The sequence below is a fragment of the Sapajus apella genome, unplaced genomic scaffold, assembly GCF_009761245.1.
Source record: "Sapajus apella isolate SASKATOON/1434 unplaced genomic scaffold, GSC_monkey_1.0 scaffold139, whole genome shotgun sequence".
In the NCBI taxonomy this organism is placed as follows: domain Eukaryota; kingdom Metazoa; phylum Chordata; class Mammalia; order Primates; family Cebidae; genus Sapajus; species Sapajus apella.
The window spans coordinates 2824180-2840986 of record NW_022437079.1 but is presented as its reverse complement, the minus strand read 5'-3'; the positions used below and the strand labels follow the sequence as shown (position 1 = coordinate 2840986).

Here is a 16807-nt window from a genome sequence, read left to right as displayed (position 1 = left end):
TAATCCAGGCAAGAGAGGGTGGGAAATGCAGGTGGTTAAAAGTAGTTGGAGTTTTTGGATATATTTTGAAGGTAAAGCCAACAAAACTTGCTGTTAGATTAAATGTGTAGAGTGAGATATAGGGAAATTGAAAATGACTCCGGAGACTTTTGGGCTAAGCTACTCGTAGAAAGCAGTTTCCTTCTGAGATGGGGAAGGCTGTGGGAGAAGCAGGGGCTGGGGTGGTGAGGACTGGAGGATTTGTTTGGGGCATGTTAAGTTTGAGTTGTTCATTAGGCATCCAAATATGGTACTGAGTAGGCATCAACTCTGCATGTTTGAGTTTGAGAGATTTGTCTGGACTGGAGATGACTGGAGTCATCAGTGATGTTTAAAGCCATGAGATGGATTAAGATCACCATGGGGATAGGCGAAGACAAGAAAGAGAAGGGCACTAAAGACTAACCACTGCACCCCAGTCAGTGTTAAGTGGTTCGGGGGATGAAGAGAGAGAAACCAGCAAAGGAAACAAAAGGGGGACAGTCCCTGAGGTAAAGAAGACCCAGAGTGTGCTGCCCTGAAAGCCAAGGGAAGAGAGGAAGTGCTTGGCTGGGTTATTTACTACTGATAGGTCAAGGAAGATGAAGGCTTAAGCTGACGTTCAACTGAGCAACGGTGGATGCTTGTGATACCAGTTTTGGTGGAGTTGTGAGGGGGAAACATGAGTGAGAATAGGCTCAGGAGAGACTGAAAAGAGGAAAACAGCAAGTGCAGACAATTTTCTGAAGTAGTTTTGATCTAAAAGAGGTTAGAGTAATGACAGTAGCTAGAAAGGGAAGAGGAGTCAAGGTTTTTGTTTTTGATTTTTAGAAATAATAATAGCCTGCTTTGCATGCTGATGCGATAATATGGTAAAAATTAATGCAGGGGCTGGAGAGAATTGCTGGTTAGAGGGCTCTGAGAAAGTGCAAGTGGAGGGGTCGGTGTTGGGAACAAGCACAGTTCATCTGTGACATCTGGGGGAAGGCTGGGATGCCAAGGTGAGTGACATGGTGTGAGTGTGCGGGGTCTCTTCCGATTGCTTCTGGTTTTTTTAGTGAACTTTAGGAATATGTGTCATCTGCTGAAAATGAATACTTAAGGAGATGCCGGAGGCTGAGGAGAGAGGGCAGGAAGAAGTGGCTGTTGGGAGGGTGAAGACAGCAGGAAGGTGGAGGACAGTTGCTGTGATGGTTGGGAAGGTAAAGCGAGACCCCTCCGTGGGCTTGTCTGCCTCCAGACACGTTTACCAGCTGGCACATCTGCAGAGTAGGCACAGAGCTGGATTAACCAGGACTGGGATTTTGCCATATGAGGTGGTGAAGCTGGAGAGGGGTCGGGGATTCAAAAGTGTGAACAGAAAGTGATTACAGGGTTTGTCCATGGAACCAGGCAGCGTAAAGAGGGAAGGGAAGAAAATAGAAGGACAGAGGCAATCTGTTCAGTGGGTTGTGGGGGTCTCAGGATTTCTGGAACCAATGTACTCAAAGGAGAGAGCTAGAAAATCAGCAGAGGTGGTCAGAGTGGGATGCCTGAGTTCATAGAGGGTGGTGACCGAGGAGAAAGTGACTGAGGCAGGGCAATGCACGGGGCACCAGAGGCAAGGAATTCGAGGGGACAGAGGCCAGAGTGTGGGTAGCTTTGAATGTGTGTATTGAAATCATCCAGAGTTAAGACTGAGTAGTACTGGAGAGACTGCGGTGGTGAGTCAGGAGCTAACAGTCTTTGAGGAGTGAGTGGGGATGATCCAGGCATGTTAGATGACTATGAGAATATAGGCTTTGATGTGAGACTCAGAGCTGGATTTTTGTCGTTATTTTCAGCAGGTAGAGGGAGAATAATCTGGAAGAGGGAGGGAGGATACCAGCTCACCTCAGGGCCAAATGGAAGAGGAACATGGTCAGGGAGCAGCCACCCCTCTCCAGCAGGGTTAGAAACAGGGAGACCAGTGATAAATATTGCAATAATCCCTGGGCTTGTTGTGTTTAGTTCGGTTTACGCACACAACTCAGCTTCGAATTCAGCTGCTACTACTTGGTGGTATAAAATATTAGCACATTAGGAATGATCACAGATCAAGAGATGGTGGGAAATGCAGTTACCAGCCCACCTCAGGGCCAAGCGGAAGAGGAGCATGGCAGAGGAGCAGTCAACCCCCTCCAGTGCTGCAGGGGAAGCAGTGTATTCAGGGCAGGAGGAGATGGAATTGAGGACATGGGGGATTTTGCTGATGAGGGTCAGTGAGTCGCAGAGGGCAGGGTGGGGGGATTTTACATGTGGAAGAGCTGGGCTGTGGTGACAGGATAGGAGATGAAAGGAGCAGTGAGGGAATTCCAGTGGGCAGATCGGAGTGGCCTGGGGTCTAGTGCTTTGCATGACAGGAAAAAGCAGCTATCGGGGGAGCATGGGATCGATTCCTGGTGGTTTTAAGGCAGCTATGTTGCTGAGCCTATGAGTTTGAGGGGTAAGAAGGGTGGATGTTTGGCCCACCCACACTCCTGCCCATGTAGGCATGGAGACTAGAAGGAGGGCATCTAACGCTGAGGGCCCAGGGCTCCTGCTAAAGCCCTGCCCAGGTAGCCAGTGGAGGTCAGCCTTGTTTTTAGCATGGTGCTCCTACTTGACATTTGCTGGAAGAGGTGCATGTAACTCTGAGGGGCACTCTCTCTCCATGTAGAGGGAGGCTTGGGACTTGGAGGCCTGAGGAAGGTATTTCTGGCCTTTCTCCCCCAATCTAGCATACAATGACTTGAGAAAAAACTGTCCTCTCATATTTATTCTCATGGACCTTTACTGCCCTTGTCTGAATTTTGTAATGATTATAGGCATTTATGCTGTCATGTGATGTGAAATTTCTTTTGTTTAAAGAATTCTACAAAATCTTACACTAAAATTAATATCTTTGGGAAAACTACAGTTGGGGCAGACTTCTCAAAAATCTTTGGTAGTAACAAAAACTAAGGCAATCCTGACTGTGGGGACATGTGCCTGTAATCCCATCTCCCCCAGAGTCTGAGGCAGGAAGATTGCTTGAGCCCAGGAGTCCAAGACCAGCCTGGGCAACATGGCAAGATCCTGTCTTAATTAAAAACAAAAAAACTCATGCAATCCTAATGCAAATTCTAGTTCAGTTAAAAGACACATTAAATTCATAATAAGTAAACTCCGTAATAAATATACCTCATCCTTTCAAAGACAGGTGAAGCTGGTATGATGGAAGGGTTGAGGCTGTGGTATTATGGAGACAGGGACCAAAGACAAAGATAGGAAACTGTCTCATAAGCACTTTTAGGAAAGAGCACGTGGCCAGACAGCCAAGGAAGAGTGTGGGTCGAAAGGGCATAGTGTATAGCACTGCACTCCTCAGGCTTGCTGTGTGTAGTTGTGTTTGTGTACTTTGAATTCAGCTGTTGCTTGGTGGTATAAAATATTAGCACATTAGGAATGATCACATGTCAACGAAAGCAATGTAATATTTTGTACTAATGTCACTACCTTACTTACCAATTGTGTGTAGGCTATTCGTACTGCAGAAAAAGGGTATTGTAGAACAGACTGTATCTTACCTATGTATATAGTCTTGGAGGCAGCTCAGAAAACTGTATTTTGGAACTTGGTAAAGGAGGAACTGCAGTATCTTACTGGTACTCTCTGCTCTGGCGTGGCCCACAGTTTCTTCCAGGTTATGAATCAGTGTGCTGGGTTATTGTCCAGTCTCCCCACCATGCTCCATCTGGGTGAGGTCCTTTTCACACATTAGTACCTAGCCCAAATATTGCATTTTCCATGAGACCTTCCTTGCCCATCTAGACAGAGTCAGCATGTGCTAAACATTTATGCATATCTCCATGACTTCACAAGAACAGATCTATGCTTCCTATACTGGGAGCTCCTTTCAAAGCTGGCAGTGTATTTATCTCTGAATCCTCTTACTGAAAGAAGGCCTAGAACTTGGTTATCTCAAAAAGTTTGAATATATTTTAAGTATTTGGGTTTTTACCCCAAGACTTCATTCATGTCTAACATTTTATTTGTCTGGTGTCTTAGATGGATCTGAGTTCATTGAAGTTTCTGTTACTGTTCCCCCAACTGCCTCCTCCATCTGGCTTATTTTAAGAGCGCCTTCTGCCCTTAGACTCCCCAGCACAGAGCCACATCTTCCTATTTCCAATTTACCCACCCAGTGCAACAGAATTGTGATATTCTGCAGTTTTGTTACTATATATTTATTCTTGTACAAAGCCATTTTTGAGAACAGGGCCAGGCACAGTGGCTCACGCCTGTAATCCCAGCACTTTGGGAGGCTGAGGAGGGTGGATCACCTGAGGTCCAGAGTTCGAGACCAGCCTGACCAATATGGAGAACCCCATCTCTACTAAAAATACAAAATTAGCTGGGCGGGGTGTCGCATGCCTGTAATCCCAGCTACTCTGGAGGCTGAGGCAGGAGAATTGCTTGAACCTGGGAGGTGGAGGTTGCAGTAAGCCAAGATCGCACCATTGCACTCCAGCCTGGGCAAGAAGAGTGAAACTCCATTTCAAAAGTAAATAAATAAATAAGAACAATATATTTTTTTAACCTGTTTAGAGGAACATTTCAGAAGTAAGAGGATTTATAGCCAGTAATAAGAATAAAAGACTTTAAATTGTGTCTGTTCATTTTTCAGAAGTATTTTTTATTTACCACTTAGGCCTGTAGCAGTTTGTGGTGCCGGAGAACAAATGTTACCCATGCACTTCATGTGTCCTTGGGAGGAATGCAGTCAGTCCACGGGAGGAGCAAGTGCTTGGAATTCTCTGCTTTGGTTCTCATGCCTTTTCCTCTCCTGCCTCTGTTCCTTTGCTCCAGTAGCTTCTCCTGTTCCAGAGTGGGCGCAGCAGGAGCTTGACCGTACCACTCCCTGGAGTCCAGCCGTTGTGGAAAAGTGGTTTCCTTTCTGTAACATCAGTGGTGCCAGTTCAGATTTGATGGAGTCATTTGGGTAAAACTTTTTTTTTATATCTCTGGTACTTATTATTAAAATCAACTTTCAGTTATCTTTTTTTCTTTTCTTAACAGACCACATTCTCTGAGTATAATTTAATAATATTAAAAACTAGTTATAAAAATAAAACACTCCCATGCTTAGTATGTGAGAGTATGTTAGCTAGATAATATGTTAGCAACGTATAAATATATGCATGCCAAAAATTCTTAAAAAGTTACCAAAGAAATTTGTCAAGTTAAATATAAGTAAACACTCCCTTGTATTATGGAAGTGAGAAAATATTTAGAACCAAGTATCAATGCAAATAGAAAATAGCAAACTTGAATAATGCAGCTGATTTATACCTACGTATTTGCAGACTATTGTAAAGAAAAAAGTTAACCAATTACTAAGAAGCCAACATGAGAAGTAAACAGCTGAGTAACCTCCACACTACAAAAGAAGGAAAGCAGTAAAGATAAGAACAGAAATTAATTAAATAGAAAACAAATAAACAATAGTGATCAAGAGAAGCAAAAGATGGTTCTTTGAAGAGCCAAATAAAATAATCTATAGCAAGACTGAGCAATTAAGGCTGAGCAATTAAAAGACAAACAATGTTAGAAATGTAAATGATATAGCAGAAATTCAAACTATTATTAAGAGGTATGATTGACATTTTTCTCCACACAGATATAAAATTGTTCCAACACCATTTGTTAAAAGACTATCCTTTCCCACTGATTTACCGTGGCACCTTGGCAAAAATCAGTTGGCTACCATTGTGTAGATTGATTTCTAAACAGAGTAGAGTCCAGAAGCTATGTTAATACCGCATTATCTTCAGTATTGCATTATAGCAATACCATATACTGTAGCTTTATAATGCTAGGCACTAAATCAGGTAGTGTAAGTCCTCTAAACTTTGGTTTTGTTTTTTTTTCACAATTGCTTTGGTTATTTTAGATACTTTGCATTTTTATATAAACTTTAGAATCAGCATGTCAATTTCCATGCACACAAAAATCTGTTGAACTCTAGGAGTGAATCGAACCATAGATAAATGGGAAGAACTGACACCTTAACAATATTGAGTCTTGTGATCCATGAACATGGTGCAGCTATTCCTTTATTTAGGTCTTTCTTTAATCTCCCTCAGTGTTTTGTAGTTTTTAATGTATGCATGTGGCCCATGTTATTGTTTAAAATTATCTCTAAGTATTTTTATGAGGTATAAATATTGAAGTGTTTGAAGATAGTATGATTGTCTTTATAGAAAATCCAGGCCTAATGTGATGGCTCACACCTGTAACCCCAGTATTTTGGGAGGCCGACGCCAGTGGATCACTTGGTCAGGGGTTCAAGACCAGCCTGGCCAACATGGTAAAACCTGTCTCTACTAAAAATACAAAAAAAATTAGCCTGGCATGGTGCCACACATCTGTAATCCCAGCTACTCGGGAGGCCGAGGCACAAGATTCACTGGAACTCAGAAGGTGGAGGTTGCAGCAACCAGAGTTACAGAGCACCAGCACACTTAGGGAGGATTAATCTGTTTGATATTGGCTATATGGATGAAGCCAATAGACTCAACACGTTGCACCCTGTGATATCTATTCAACTAATGTCATCATAACTTTCTTCTGCTTTTTAATAAGATAAATCAGATAATGGAATATACTAAAATACAAATAACACATTTCGAATGTTGTGCCATTTTCATGTTTCCTTAATGATAGATATTTAGCTCTAGGTGGAAAAGCATTTAATTACTAATCACCCCTCCTGCCTGTCCTACTTCTTCCTCTTCTCATCAATTTCAAATTAATTTATTACAACGTGAAGGAATTATTCGAAGTCATTGCGATACTTAATATACTGTATTAACATCATTTTGTACTTTGATATATGGAAACTGAGTAAAAATAACTGTGGAAACCTGAAGTGAAATAGTTGCCATAATGAGACTTGTACCCTAACTCATGAAGAATCGTACTAATAAAAGTCAATATTATATGTAATGGCCAATGATTTTGTTAACAAGACAGGTTTGGTTCCTGCATTCATTCAAATAAAAAATGAGAGAAGGGATATTTTCTCTCCTAAGAAAATACATTTTTGAAGGCATCTTGTGGGGACATATTTTGGTTAGCTTTTTAGAGGATAGTGGTATTTCGTTGTTGTGTTGTTTATTTCTAAAGCTTTTTGCAAAATTAGAATTTTGGTTTCATTTTAGACATCTTGATTTTACAGGTTACTACAGGCTGCCTCAGCTAATAAGGAAGAGTTTTCCAAAACTGAAGGTGAATTAACACATTGCCTTGCCGAGCTCTACCAGAGAAAATTTCGTGAAGAATTCACTGGAGCTCATCAAGAAGACAGCAAAAAGAAACGTATGCACCTAGAAAGGCTGTTTCTTAAGGCATTCTTTTTTGAGACTGTACATTTTGAAAGATGGGCATTCCCTGAAATGAGGTTGAAATGGTAACTAAATAAAGAAGGACAAATTTTTATATTTCACATTTTAAAATAATTATTAGTTCAGTAGTGATTTTCAAAAATCACCTGGTTTTACCTGTCTAATGAATAAACTGTCTTCATTTTTAATTATGATAGAAATTCAAATACAACTTTGTGTTCTGCTTATAAGTGTTTTTTCTTCTGCTACCTTGCCTTTTTAGATATTATCTTACCTCATTGCTTACGTAAATTTACAAAATTCTCATATTGTTGAACATTAAGATTGTTTTTAGTTTTCATCATTATAAATAATACTGTAGTAAACATTATGCACATAATTTATTTTATTTATTTATTTATTTATTTATTTTTGAGACAGAGTCTCACTGTGTCGCCCAGGCTGGAGTGCAGGGCCGTGATCTTGGCTCACTGCAACTGCAATCCCTGCCTCCCAGGTTCAAGCGATTCTCATGCCTCAGCCTCCCGAGTAGCTGGGACTGCAGGCAACCCCTGCACCACACCTGGCTAATTTTTATATTTTTAGTAGAGATGGTGTTTCACCATATTAGCCAAGCTGGTCTGGAACTCTTGACCTTGTGATCTGCCTGCCTCGGCCTCCCAAAATGTTGGGATTACAGGCGTTAGCCACCGCACCTGGCCATATATAATTTGTTTTTTTAAGTAATTACCTTAGCAGAAGTTTCTAAGAACAATAACTGTGTCAGGGTATGAAAACTGGCTCTTTATGTAGACTGCTAAATTGTCATTCAGAAAAGTTTCATTATACTCCTGTGGCCACTGGGTAACACCAAAATAAGTCTGTTTGGCATTTGCCTTATGGAGAAAAAAAACCCCAATCACATTGAGATGTTTAGTTCCTATAACTCAGTTAAAAGAAAGGTTCTCTTTCTATTCTGTGTGTGGGCAGAAAGAGATGCAAGAACTTCCCAAGTCAAATCATTCTGGAGGAATATGCTTTATGCTTCATTTTGGTATTCTTTTTTTTTTTTTAAATTTTTAATTTTGATATTATTTCACAGTAATCTGAATTAAAGTCGTTCTTGATTCCACAAAAATGGAAGGTAATTTACTTTCCCTCCTCTGATGCTTTGGTAGGAGGTGTCCCTCGTACTCCAGTGAGACAGAAGATGAATACCATGTGCCGTTCCTTAAAGATGCTGAATGTTGCAAGGCTGAACGTGAAGGCCCAGAAGTTACATCCAGATGGCAGTCCGGATGTGGCTGCAGAGAAAGGAACCCAAAAGATAGCCAGTGGGAGAACAGCAGATAAACTGGAAGACAGAGGAAGAACACTAAGAAGTTCTAAACCTAAAGGTATTCCACTTAGTCTATAGTTACTTTTATACAACTCTTTTTTTTTTTTTGAGACGGAGTTTTGCTTTTGTTACCCAGGCTGGAGTGCAATGGCCCGATCTCTCGGCTCACCGCAACCTCCGCCTCCTGGGTTCAGGCAATTCTGCCTCACCCTCCTGAGTAGCTGGGATTACAGGCACGCGCCACCATGCCCAGCTAATGTTTTATACACCTCTTTTTTAAAGATAAATTTTAGTCATACCCCATAGTTTATTGGCTATCTGCTCATGCCCAAAAAGGTGTTGAGTACAGTAAATAATAAGATAATGTCCTATTCTTAGATTTATAATCTAGCTACAAAATGAACTAATAAATATACATACACACACACACACACACACAAATATATATATATATAAAACTAATAAGAGAGCCAGAAGTCTAAGAAAATACAAGCCCATTTGGGAAGTAAAGACCAGACTAGGGAAGATGAGGGCTGGATAACTGCAGAGGCTTCTAGGAACCACTGGAGTCCAGGCAAGACTTCCAGGAATGGGCAGAGTTAGAAGGCGGAAAGGTAAAGGAGCATTCCAGATGAAGAATTCACATAAGCAGTCACCAAGCAAAAGGGCCATGGCTTGGGCGTAGGACAGATGGTGAAAGAAGTTTTACATTTGTGAATAAAGGGAGAAGACAAAGGGTTCATGAGTCACCTAGGGCTAGGTTAGGTGACATCTTTCAAAAGTGGGAATAATTTAAAACAGCAGCTTCTATTTTCCTATTTTTTTCTTGGCTTTTTTTTTTCTTTTTTGAGATGCAGTCTCGCTCTGTCACCAGGCTGGAGTGCAATGGCTCAATCTCGATTTACTATAACCTCCATCTCCCAGGTTCAAGTGATTCTTTGCCTCAGCCTCCCCAGTAGCTGAAATTACAGGCACACACCGCCATGCCCGGCTAGTTTTTTGTATTTTTTAGTAGAGACAGGGTTTTACCACGTTAGCCAGGATGGTCTAGATTTCCTGACCCCATGATCCACCCGCCTTGGTCTCCCAAAGTGCTGGGATTATAGGCGTGAGCCACCAAGCCTGGCCTTCTGTCCTTTTTTTAAAAAAAAATAATTTGAATTGTGCTATGTTTTGATGTCATCTCTGAGTGCTTTTGAAAATTCTGGAGTTGGCTGGGCGCGGTGGCTCAAGCCTGTAATCCTAGCACTTTGGGAGGCCGAGGCGGGTGGATCACGAGGTCAAGAGATCGAGACCATCCTGGTCAACATGGTGAAACCCCGTCTCTACTAAAACTACAAAAATTAGCTGGGCATGGTGGCGCGTGCCTGTAATCCCAGCTACTGAGGAGGTTGAGGCAGGAGAATTGCCTGAACCCAGGAGGCGGAGGTTGCGGTGAGCCGAGATTGCGCCATTGCACTCCAGCCTGGGTAACAAGAGTGAAACTCCGTCTCAAAAAAAGAAAAGAAAATTCTGGAGTGAAAGTTTTATGCTTCTTTAATGTTGTTTTTTTTTCCTGTGGAATGTAAGAACCGTAGATGATAATGAGTTTGAATGGGACAGAACACGTTTAATGGGCTAGTAAAGGTGTGTGAAATGTGGATGATAATGCAAGGGAAGGCAGAAACAACAGTACTGAAGACAGTGTGGCAGGATCATCATTTCTGGTCTAGATTCTGTCAGAAATAAACCTGCACAATGGTGGTAAAATAATTTTTTACAAAGGGCCCCCAATAATTCCATGAGAAAGATAATCTTTTCAATAAATGATGCTGGAACAACTGGATACCTTTATGGAAACAAAAGTAGACCTCACTTCTAACAGTATTTTGAATTCCTGCTTTTTTTTATGTCTAATATTTATACCTTCTCTCTCTGTCTCTCTCTCTTTTATTTCTCAATCTTGCTGTAGAGTTTTGTTTTATTTGGCTTTTTTTTTTTTTTTTTTTTTTTTTTTGGAGACAGTTTCGCTCTTATTTTCCCGGCTGGAGTGCACTGGCGAGATCTAAGCTCACCACAACCTCTGCCTCCCTGGTTCAAGCAATTCTCCTGTCTCAGCCTCCCAAGTAGCTGGGATTACAGGTGCATTCTACCACACCCAGCTAATTTTTGTATTTTTAGTAGAGACAGGGTTTCATTATATTGGTCAGGCTGGTCTTGAACTCCTGACCGCAGGTGATCCACCCACTTTGGCATCCCAAAGTGCTGGGATTACAGGCGTGAGCCACCATGCCCAGCCTCATTTGTCTTTTCTTTTTTTTTCTTTTTTTTATTCTTCACATTCTTGGAGTATACTCATCTGGCTTTTCAAAGAACTGTCTTTTGTTTCTATTGATCACTGTTGTTGCTTTGTTTTCTATTCGTTTCTGTTCTTTATGGTTACCTTCCTGCCTTTATTTTTGGGGTTTGCTCTCATATTACTTCATGCGTTGGACCCTTAGCTAGTTACTTGTTTTTAAGTTATCTTCTTTACAAAAATTATCACTTAAGTGTAAAGTCTGTACATATTCTCTTTAAGTATAACTAATGTTTGCTGTTTTCTATTTTCATTGATACTGATAAATATTGTCTGACATCCATAATATAAGGGAGTGTTTTATAATTAGCTTTTAATATTTTTGGACTGTGCTAAATGTGGTCTGTAAGATTGATTCCTTAGTATTTACTGAAACTGACCCAATATGTGGTCAAGTTTTGTTAATATTACCTGTGTACTTGAAAATAATGTGTATTCTCTAATTGTTGAGTATCTGGTTTTATACCTGTCCATACATCAAATTTATTGATGTTTGAATATTGAACATTTTTAGTAACTTTTTTCTGCTTTTATCGAAGATGATTATATTAGTCTTCCACTAATATATTCTTTGCTCCTTTATCAAAGATCAATTAAGGCCAGGTGCCATGGCTCATACATGTAATCCCAGCATTTAGGCAGACTGAGATCACCTGAAGGCAGATCACCAGAGATCAGAAGTTTGAGACCAGCCTGGTCAACATGGTGAAACCCCATCTCTATTAAAAATGCAAAAATTATCTGGGTGTGGTGGCATGTGCCTGTAGTCCCAGCTACTCTGGTTGCTGCGGCATGAGAATTGCTTGAACCTGGGAGGCAGAGGTTGCTGTGAGCCGAGATCACACCCCTTCACTCCAGCTAGGTGACAGAGCAAAAGTCTGTGTCAAAAATAAAAAAAAAATCAGTTGACTATAGACCTATTTATTTCTGGGCTCTCCTGTTAAATTGATCTGTCTCTTGTTTCACAAATACCACACAAACTGTCTTGATTACTATAGCTTTGTACCAAGTTTTGAAGTTTGGTACTATCAGTCCTCCAACTTTGTTCTCCTTCAGTATTGAATTAGTTATTCTGGGTCTTTTGCCTTTCCTTATAAACTTTAGAATCAGTTTGTCAATATGCAGAAAATAACTAATTTCATAGGGATTCAATGGAATCTATAGATCAAATTGGGAATCTGAAACCTTGACAGTATTGAGTCTTTCTTGCTGTGAACATGGACTATCTCTCCATTTACTTAGTTATTTGATTTTGTTAATAGAATTTTGTAGTTTTCCTCATTTAGATCTTATACAAATTTTTTTATATTTAATACCTAGGCATTTCATATTTATGGGGGTGCTAATTTAAATGGTAATGTGTTTTCAAATTCTGCTTGTACATTGCTGGTATATGGGAAAGCAATGGACTTTCATTTATTAACCTTGTATCCTGCACATTTGCTATAATCACCTGTTAGTTCCAGGAGTTTTATTGTTGGTTCTTTCAGATTTTCTAATTATGTCATATGACCAAAGACAGTTTTATTTCTTCCTACCTTTAAATTTTTAACACTTACACTTGGTTTGCAGAGCCTTAAAATTAATCACTTGGCTGGGCATGGTGGCTTATGCCTGTAATCCCAGCACTTTGGGAGGCCAAGGCAGGCAGATGGCTTGAGTCCAGGAGTTCAAGACTAGCCTGGGCAACATGGTGAAACCCTGTCTCTACCAAAAATACGGAAAATTAGCCAGCCGTGATGGCACATGATTGTGTTCCCAGCTACTCCAGAGGCTGAAGTGGGACGATCATTTGAGCCTGTGAGGTGGAGGTTGTGGTGAGCCTAGATTGTGCCACTGCACTCCAGCCTGGGTGACAGAGTGAGACCCTGTCTCAAATAAAATTAAGTTAATCACTTATCTCTGTACTTTCTCAGCCTCTGGACTATTGACACTTTAGATCAGATAATTCTTTATTGTGGGGCTGTCCTATGCATTGTAGGATGTTTAACAGCATCCCTGGCTTCTACGTACTGGATGCCAGCAGCTAACTCCCCCATCCCCCCACCCCACACACACACCCCACCACCATCAGTCATGACAATCTATACATAGCCAAGCGATCCCTGCAAGGAAATATTTCCCCCAGTTGACAACTACTGGCCTAAATAATAAAGGACTTGAGCAAGATGTGATTAATCCATTTTATTTTGTTTTTCACAGATTTTAAAACTGAAGAAGAGCTACTATCGTATATATGTGAAAATTACCAAAAGACTGTGGCCACAGGAGAAATCACGTTGTATTCATGTGCTCGAAACATGATCTCAACTATTAAAATGTTCCTAAAATCAAAAGGCACCAAAGAATTAGAAGTAAGAGAGTCTGGATATTGTTGTTTGTCATGGATATAGTGGTTGGTTGGTTGTTGGTGATTTGGTTAATGTCTTGGAAAAAAATCTGTTATGCCACACGTGATTCAAAATGGTAAGATGAGCAAGGGAGTAAGTACAGTTCCAGATCTCAGAAGGTGGATATGGTGAACTGATAAGGCATAAATCAAAGAGATGGGTTGAGTGGGGATAATTACATGTAATTCCTTCCTGATGAAAAGGCTTTTCTCATGTGAGCTGTATGTTAGCTGCATGATTAAGCCCGTGGTTTTTAACCCTGGCTGTACCTAAGAATCACCTACAATATTTAAAAAAAAAAAAATACTGATATTGATGCCTTGCTCTCTCCAAAAAAGCTGAAACAGATCTCTGGGATTGGTACTTTGAAAAAGCCCCCTGGATAATTCTTACGCACTGAGGGTGTTGGACATCACTGTTTTAGACCGTGCCGTTATTATTTATTCGTGTTCAGTGGCCATCACAGAGCTCCTCTGAAGCAAACAGGAGGATTTGTTTATGATACTTAGGCTTCTTAATCACTGCTTTATGGAACATTTCTTTTAAGACACTTTGTAGCTGCAGCCTTGTTTAATCCATGCCCACTTGCTCTCAAAATGACTTTTTACCATGTTCTTTTTAAAGATATAAAAGAAGAATATTCACGTCACTATTTTCCATTCAAATGAAAGAATAGAGAAATTTGTAAGGGAATGTATTTCCCTTCTTAGGGCTTTAGTCAACTGTGAAAGAAATTAGAAAGAATGGCAAGTAACATTATTCTCCTATGTAATAATTTTGTGTTTTTAGGTGAACTGCTTAAATCAAGTAAAAAGTAATCTCTTAAAAACTAGCAAAAGTCTTCGACAGAATCTAGGGAAAAAACTGGTTAAGGAAGACAAAGTTAGAGAGTAAGTAACTACCATTTTTTAAAAATCATTACTCCAAAATAAAGCTATGAGATGAGCTTGTATCAGTTTAAAATAGATTGTTTATGACACGGTGGCTCACGCCTGTAATCCCAGCACCTTGAGAAGCCAAAGCAGAAGGACTGCTTGAAGCCAGGAGTTTGAGGCCAGCCTGGGTAACATAGTGAGACCCTGTCTCTACCAATTTTTTTTTATTAGGTGGGCATGGTGGTGTACACCTATAGTCCTAGCTACTTGGGAGGCTGAGGCAGGAGGATCACTTGAGCCCAGGAGTTCAAGATTACTGTGAGCTATGATCCTAGCACTGCACTGCATTCTAGCCTGGGCAACACAGCAAGACCCTGTCTTTAAAAAAAAAAAAAAAAAAGTGCCAATTGCATGAAGATGCTTTTGTAGCCAATTTTTTTTTTTTGATGTAATATGCAGCTTGAATCACCTATTTATTTGATAACTATATCAGAGTTTTTTGTTGTTATTTTGTTTTTGAGACAGAATTTTACTCTTGTTGCCCAGGGTGGAATGCAATGGCGGGATCTCGGCTTACTGCAACCTCTGCCTCCTGGGTTCAAGCAGTTCTCCTGCCTCAGCCTCCCTAGTAGCTGGGATTACAGGCATGTGTCACCACTCCCAGCTTATTTTGTATTTTTAGTAGAGACAGGGTTTCTCCATGTTGGTCAGGCTGGTCTCGAACTCCCGACCTCAGATGATCCGCTCACGTCGGCCTCCCAAACTGCTGGGATTACAGGCAGGAGCCACCGCGCCCAGCCTGTATCAGTTTTTAGAGAAGGTACTGGCTCTTTTCCATTTTGGTTGTTCTTATATAAATAGATCTATGCTTAAGGAAGGAGCTTTTTGTTAAGTTACGTCCAAAGTAGACCAAGTATTTTTTTCTCTCAAGGTGCCAGCTTCAGGTATTTCTTCGTTTGGAAATGTGTCTGCAGTGCCCTTCAATAAATGAAAGTCCTGATGATATGGAACAAGTAGTGGAGGAGGCAAGTATCTAGCTTAGTGCCATGGGAATAAGCCCTAGATGCTTTCAGAAGGCATCTGTCTAGTAATGTTCTAAAATCTTCAGGTGACAGATTTGCTGCGCATGGTGTGTTTAACGGAGGATTCAGCATACCTAGCACAGTTTCTGGAGGAAATTTTGAGACTGTAAGTTTGATGGTTACTAACTTAACTTTAAAATTGTTTTATCAAGACCTATATATGGTATTGTCTCAATTTTGGACTTGTAGGGACTGACTACTACTTAGGCGGGGTGAGGAAGGGAATAAAGATGGTAAGATGGTAATTCTCTGTTTCATATTCAATCAATCTATTCCACAGGTATAGTGACTCTATCCCAAAGACACTTGGAAATCTTTACAACAGCCTAGGGTTTGTGATTCCTCAGAAGCTGGCTGGTGTCCTTCCTACAGATTTTTTCAGTGATGACTCCATGACACAAGAGAACAAATCACCACTTCTTTCTGTGCCTTTTTTGTCAAGTGCTCGTAGGTCAGTGTCTGGCAGCACTGAATCTGATGAACTAGAGGACCTTCGTACCAGATCAGCCAAGAAGAGAAGGTAAGAGCTCGAAGAATCAAAGGAGTTGCTTGCACTGTTCTAGTTCTGATGAAAGATATGTTTCAACCACAGTCCAGTCATCTTTGTCCATATAATTTGTTAAACTAATAGCTGCCCTTATGTCTGAATTAGAGAAGCCAACTATTGGAGTTCCCAAATAGGAGCATCTGACAATCCTTATATTATCTAGGAAATATGCAGTCATGTTTTCTTAACAACAGGGCTACATCCTGAGAAATGCATTGTTAGGCAATTTTTATTGTACTAACATCGGAGTGTGCCTACCAAAACCTAGATAGTATGCATTTTTTCATTTGGAAAAGCTAATGTCCCAGCATTTTTACTGGATATCAGTCATTTCCCCTACTTGATCTGTAAAGCCAATATATCAAGTGTCATGTATAAGGTTTCTATTTCTTTATTATAACCTATGGGGCCATTGTCATGTGTGCAGTTTGTCATTGAATGAAACGTTGTGTGACTGTATAGTGTTGATTTTCTATTTCACAAAGCCCTTCTGTACTGTCCACATGAGGGCTCCAAGAACTAGGCCTTTCATGAAACAAGCTTAGAGTTTCAGCTTTTTAAATTTCCCCTGATGCTTTTCATTGTTCATAGCTAGTTGAATTTATTACTTTTGAAAATTCTGGGGTGTCTTGTTATAAATCCAGACCAACCCTAAGATACCTGGCCTTTATCTAAATCGTATTTTATTTTACTTAGATTCTAGTTCCATTTGAATTTAACTGTGTATAACCTCTATCTAGTATGTATTGACTATCTCTTTCTATTTTTTAAAGGACAAATGCATTAATAAGACATAAAAGCATTGCTGAGGTTTCACAGAATCTTCGACAAATTGAAATTCCCAAAGTGTCAAAGAG

The 16807-nt window shown here is 40.3% G+C and overlaps 1 protein-coding gene across 1 annotated transcript in view; it reads left to right on the top strand.

Moving 5' to 3' along the window:
* The window catches only part of TICRR (TOPBP1 interacting checkpoint and replication regulator), a 52632-nt gene that overhangs the window by 11100 nt on the left and 24725 nt on the right, over positions 1–16807 (top strand). Inside the window, exons 5-13 of the mRNA XM_032263891.1 lie at positions 4870–4999; positions 7238–7377; positions 8561–8779; positions 13259–13410; positions 14236–14336; positions 15253–15346; positions 15430–15509; positions 15684–15923; positions 16724–16805. Of these exons, the coding sequence (XP_032119782.1) occupies positions 4870–4999; positions 7238–7377; positions 8561–8779; positions 13259–13410; positions 14236–14336; positions 15253–15346; positions 15430–15509; positions 15684–15923; positions 16724–16805 (1238 nt within the window). The remainder of the gene's footprint in view (positions 1–4869; positions 5000–7237; positions 7378–8560; positions 8780–13258; positions 13411–14235; positions 14337–15252; positions 15347–15429; positions 15510–15683; positions 15924–16723; positions 16806–16807) is intronic.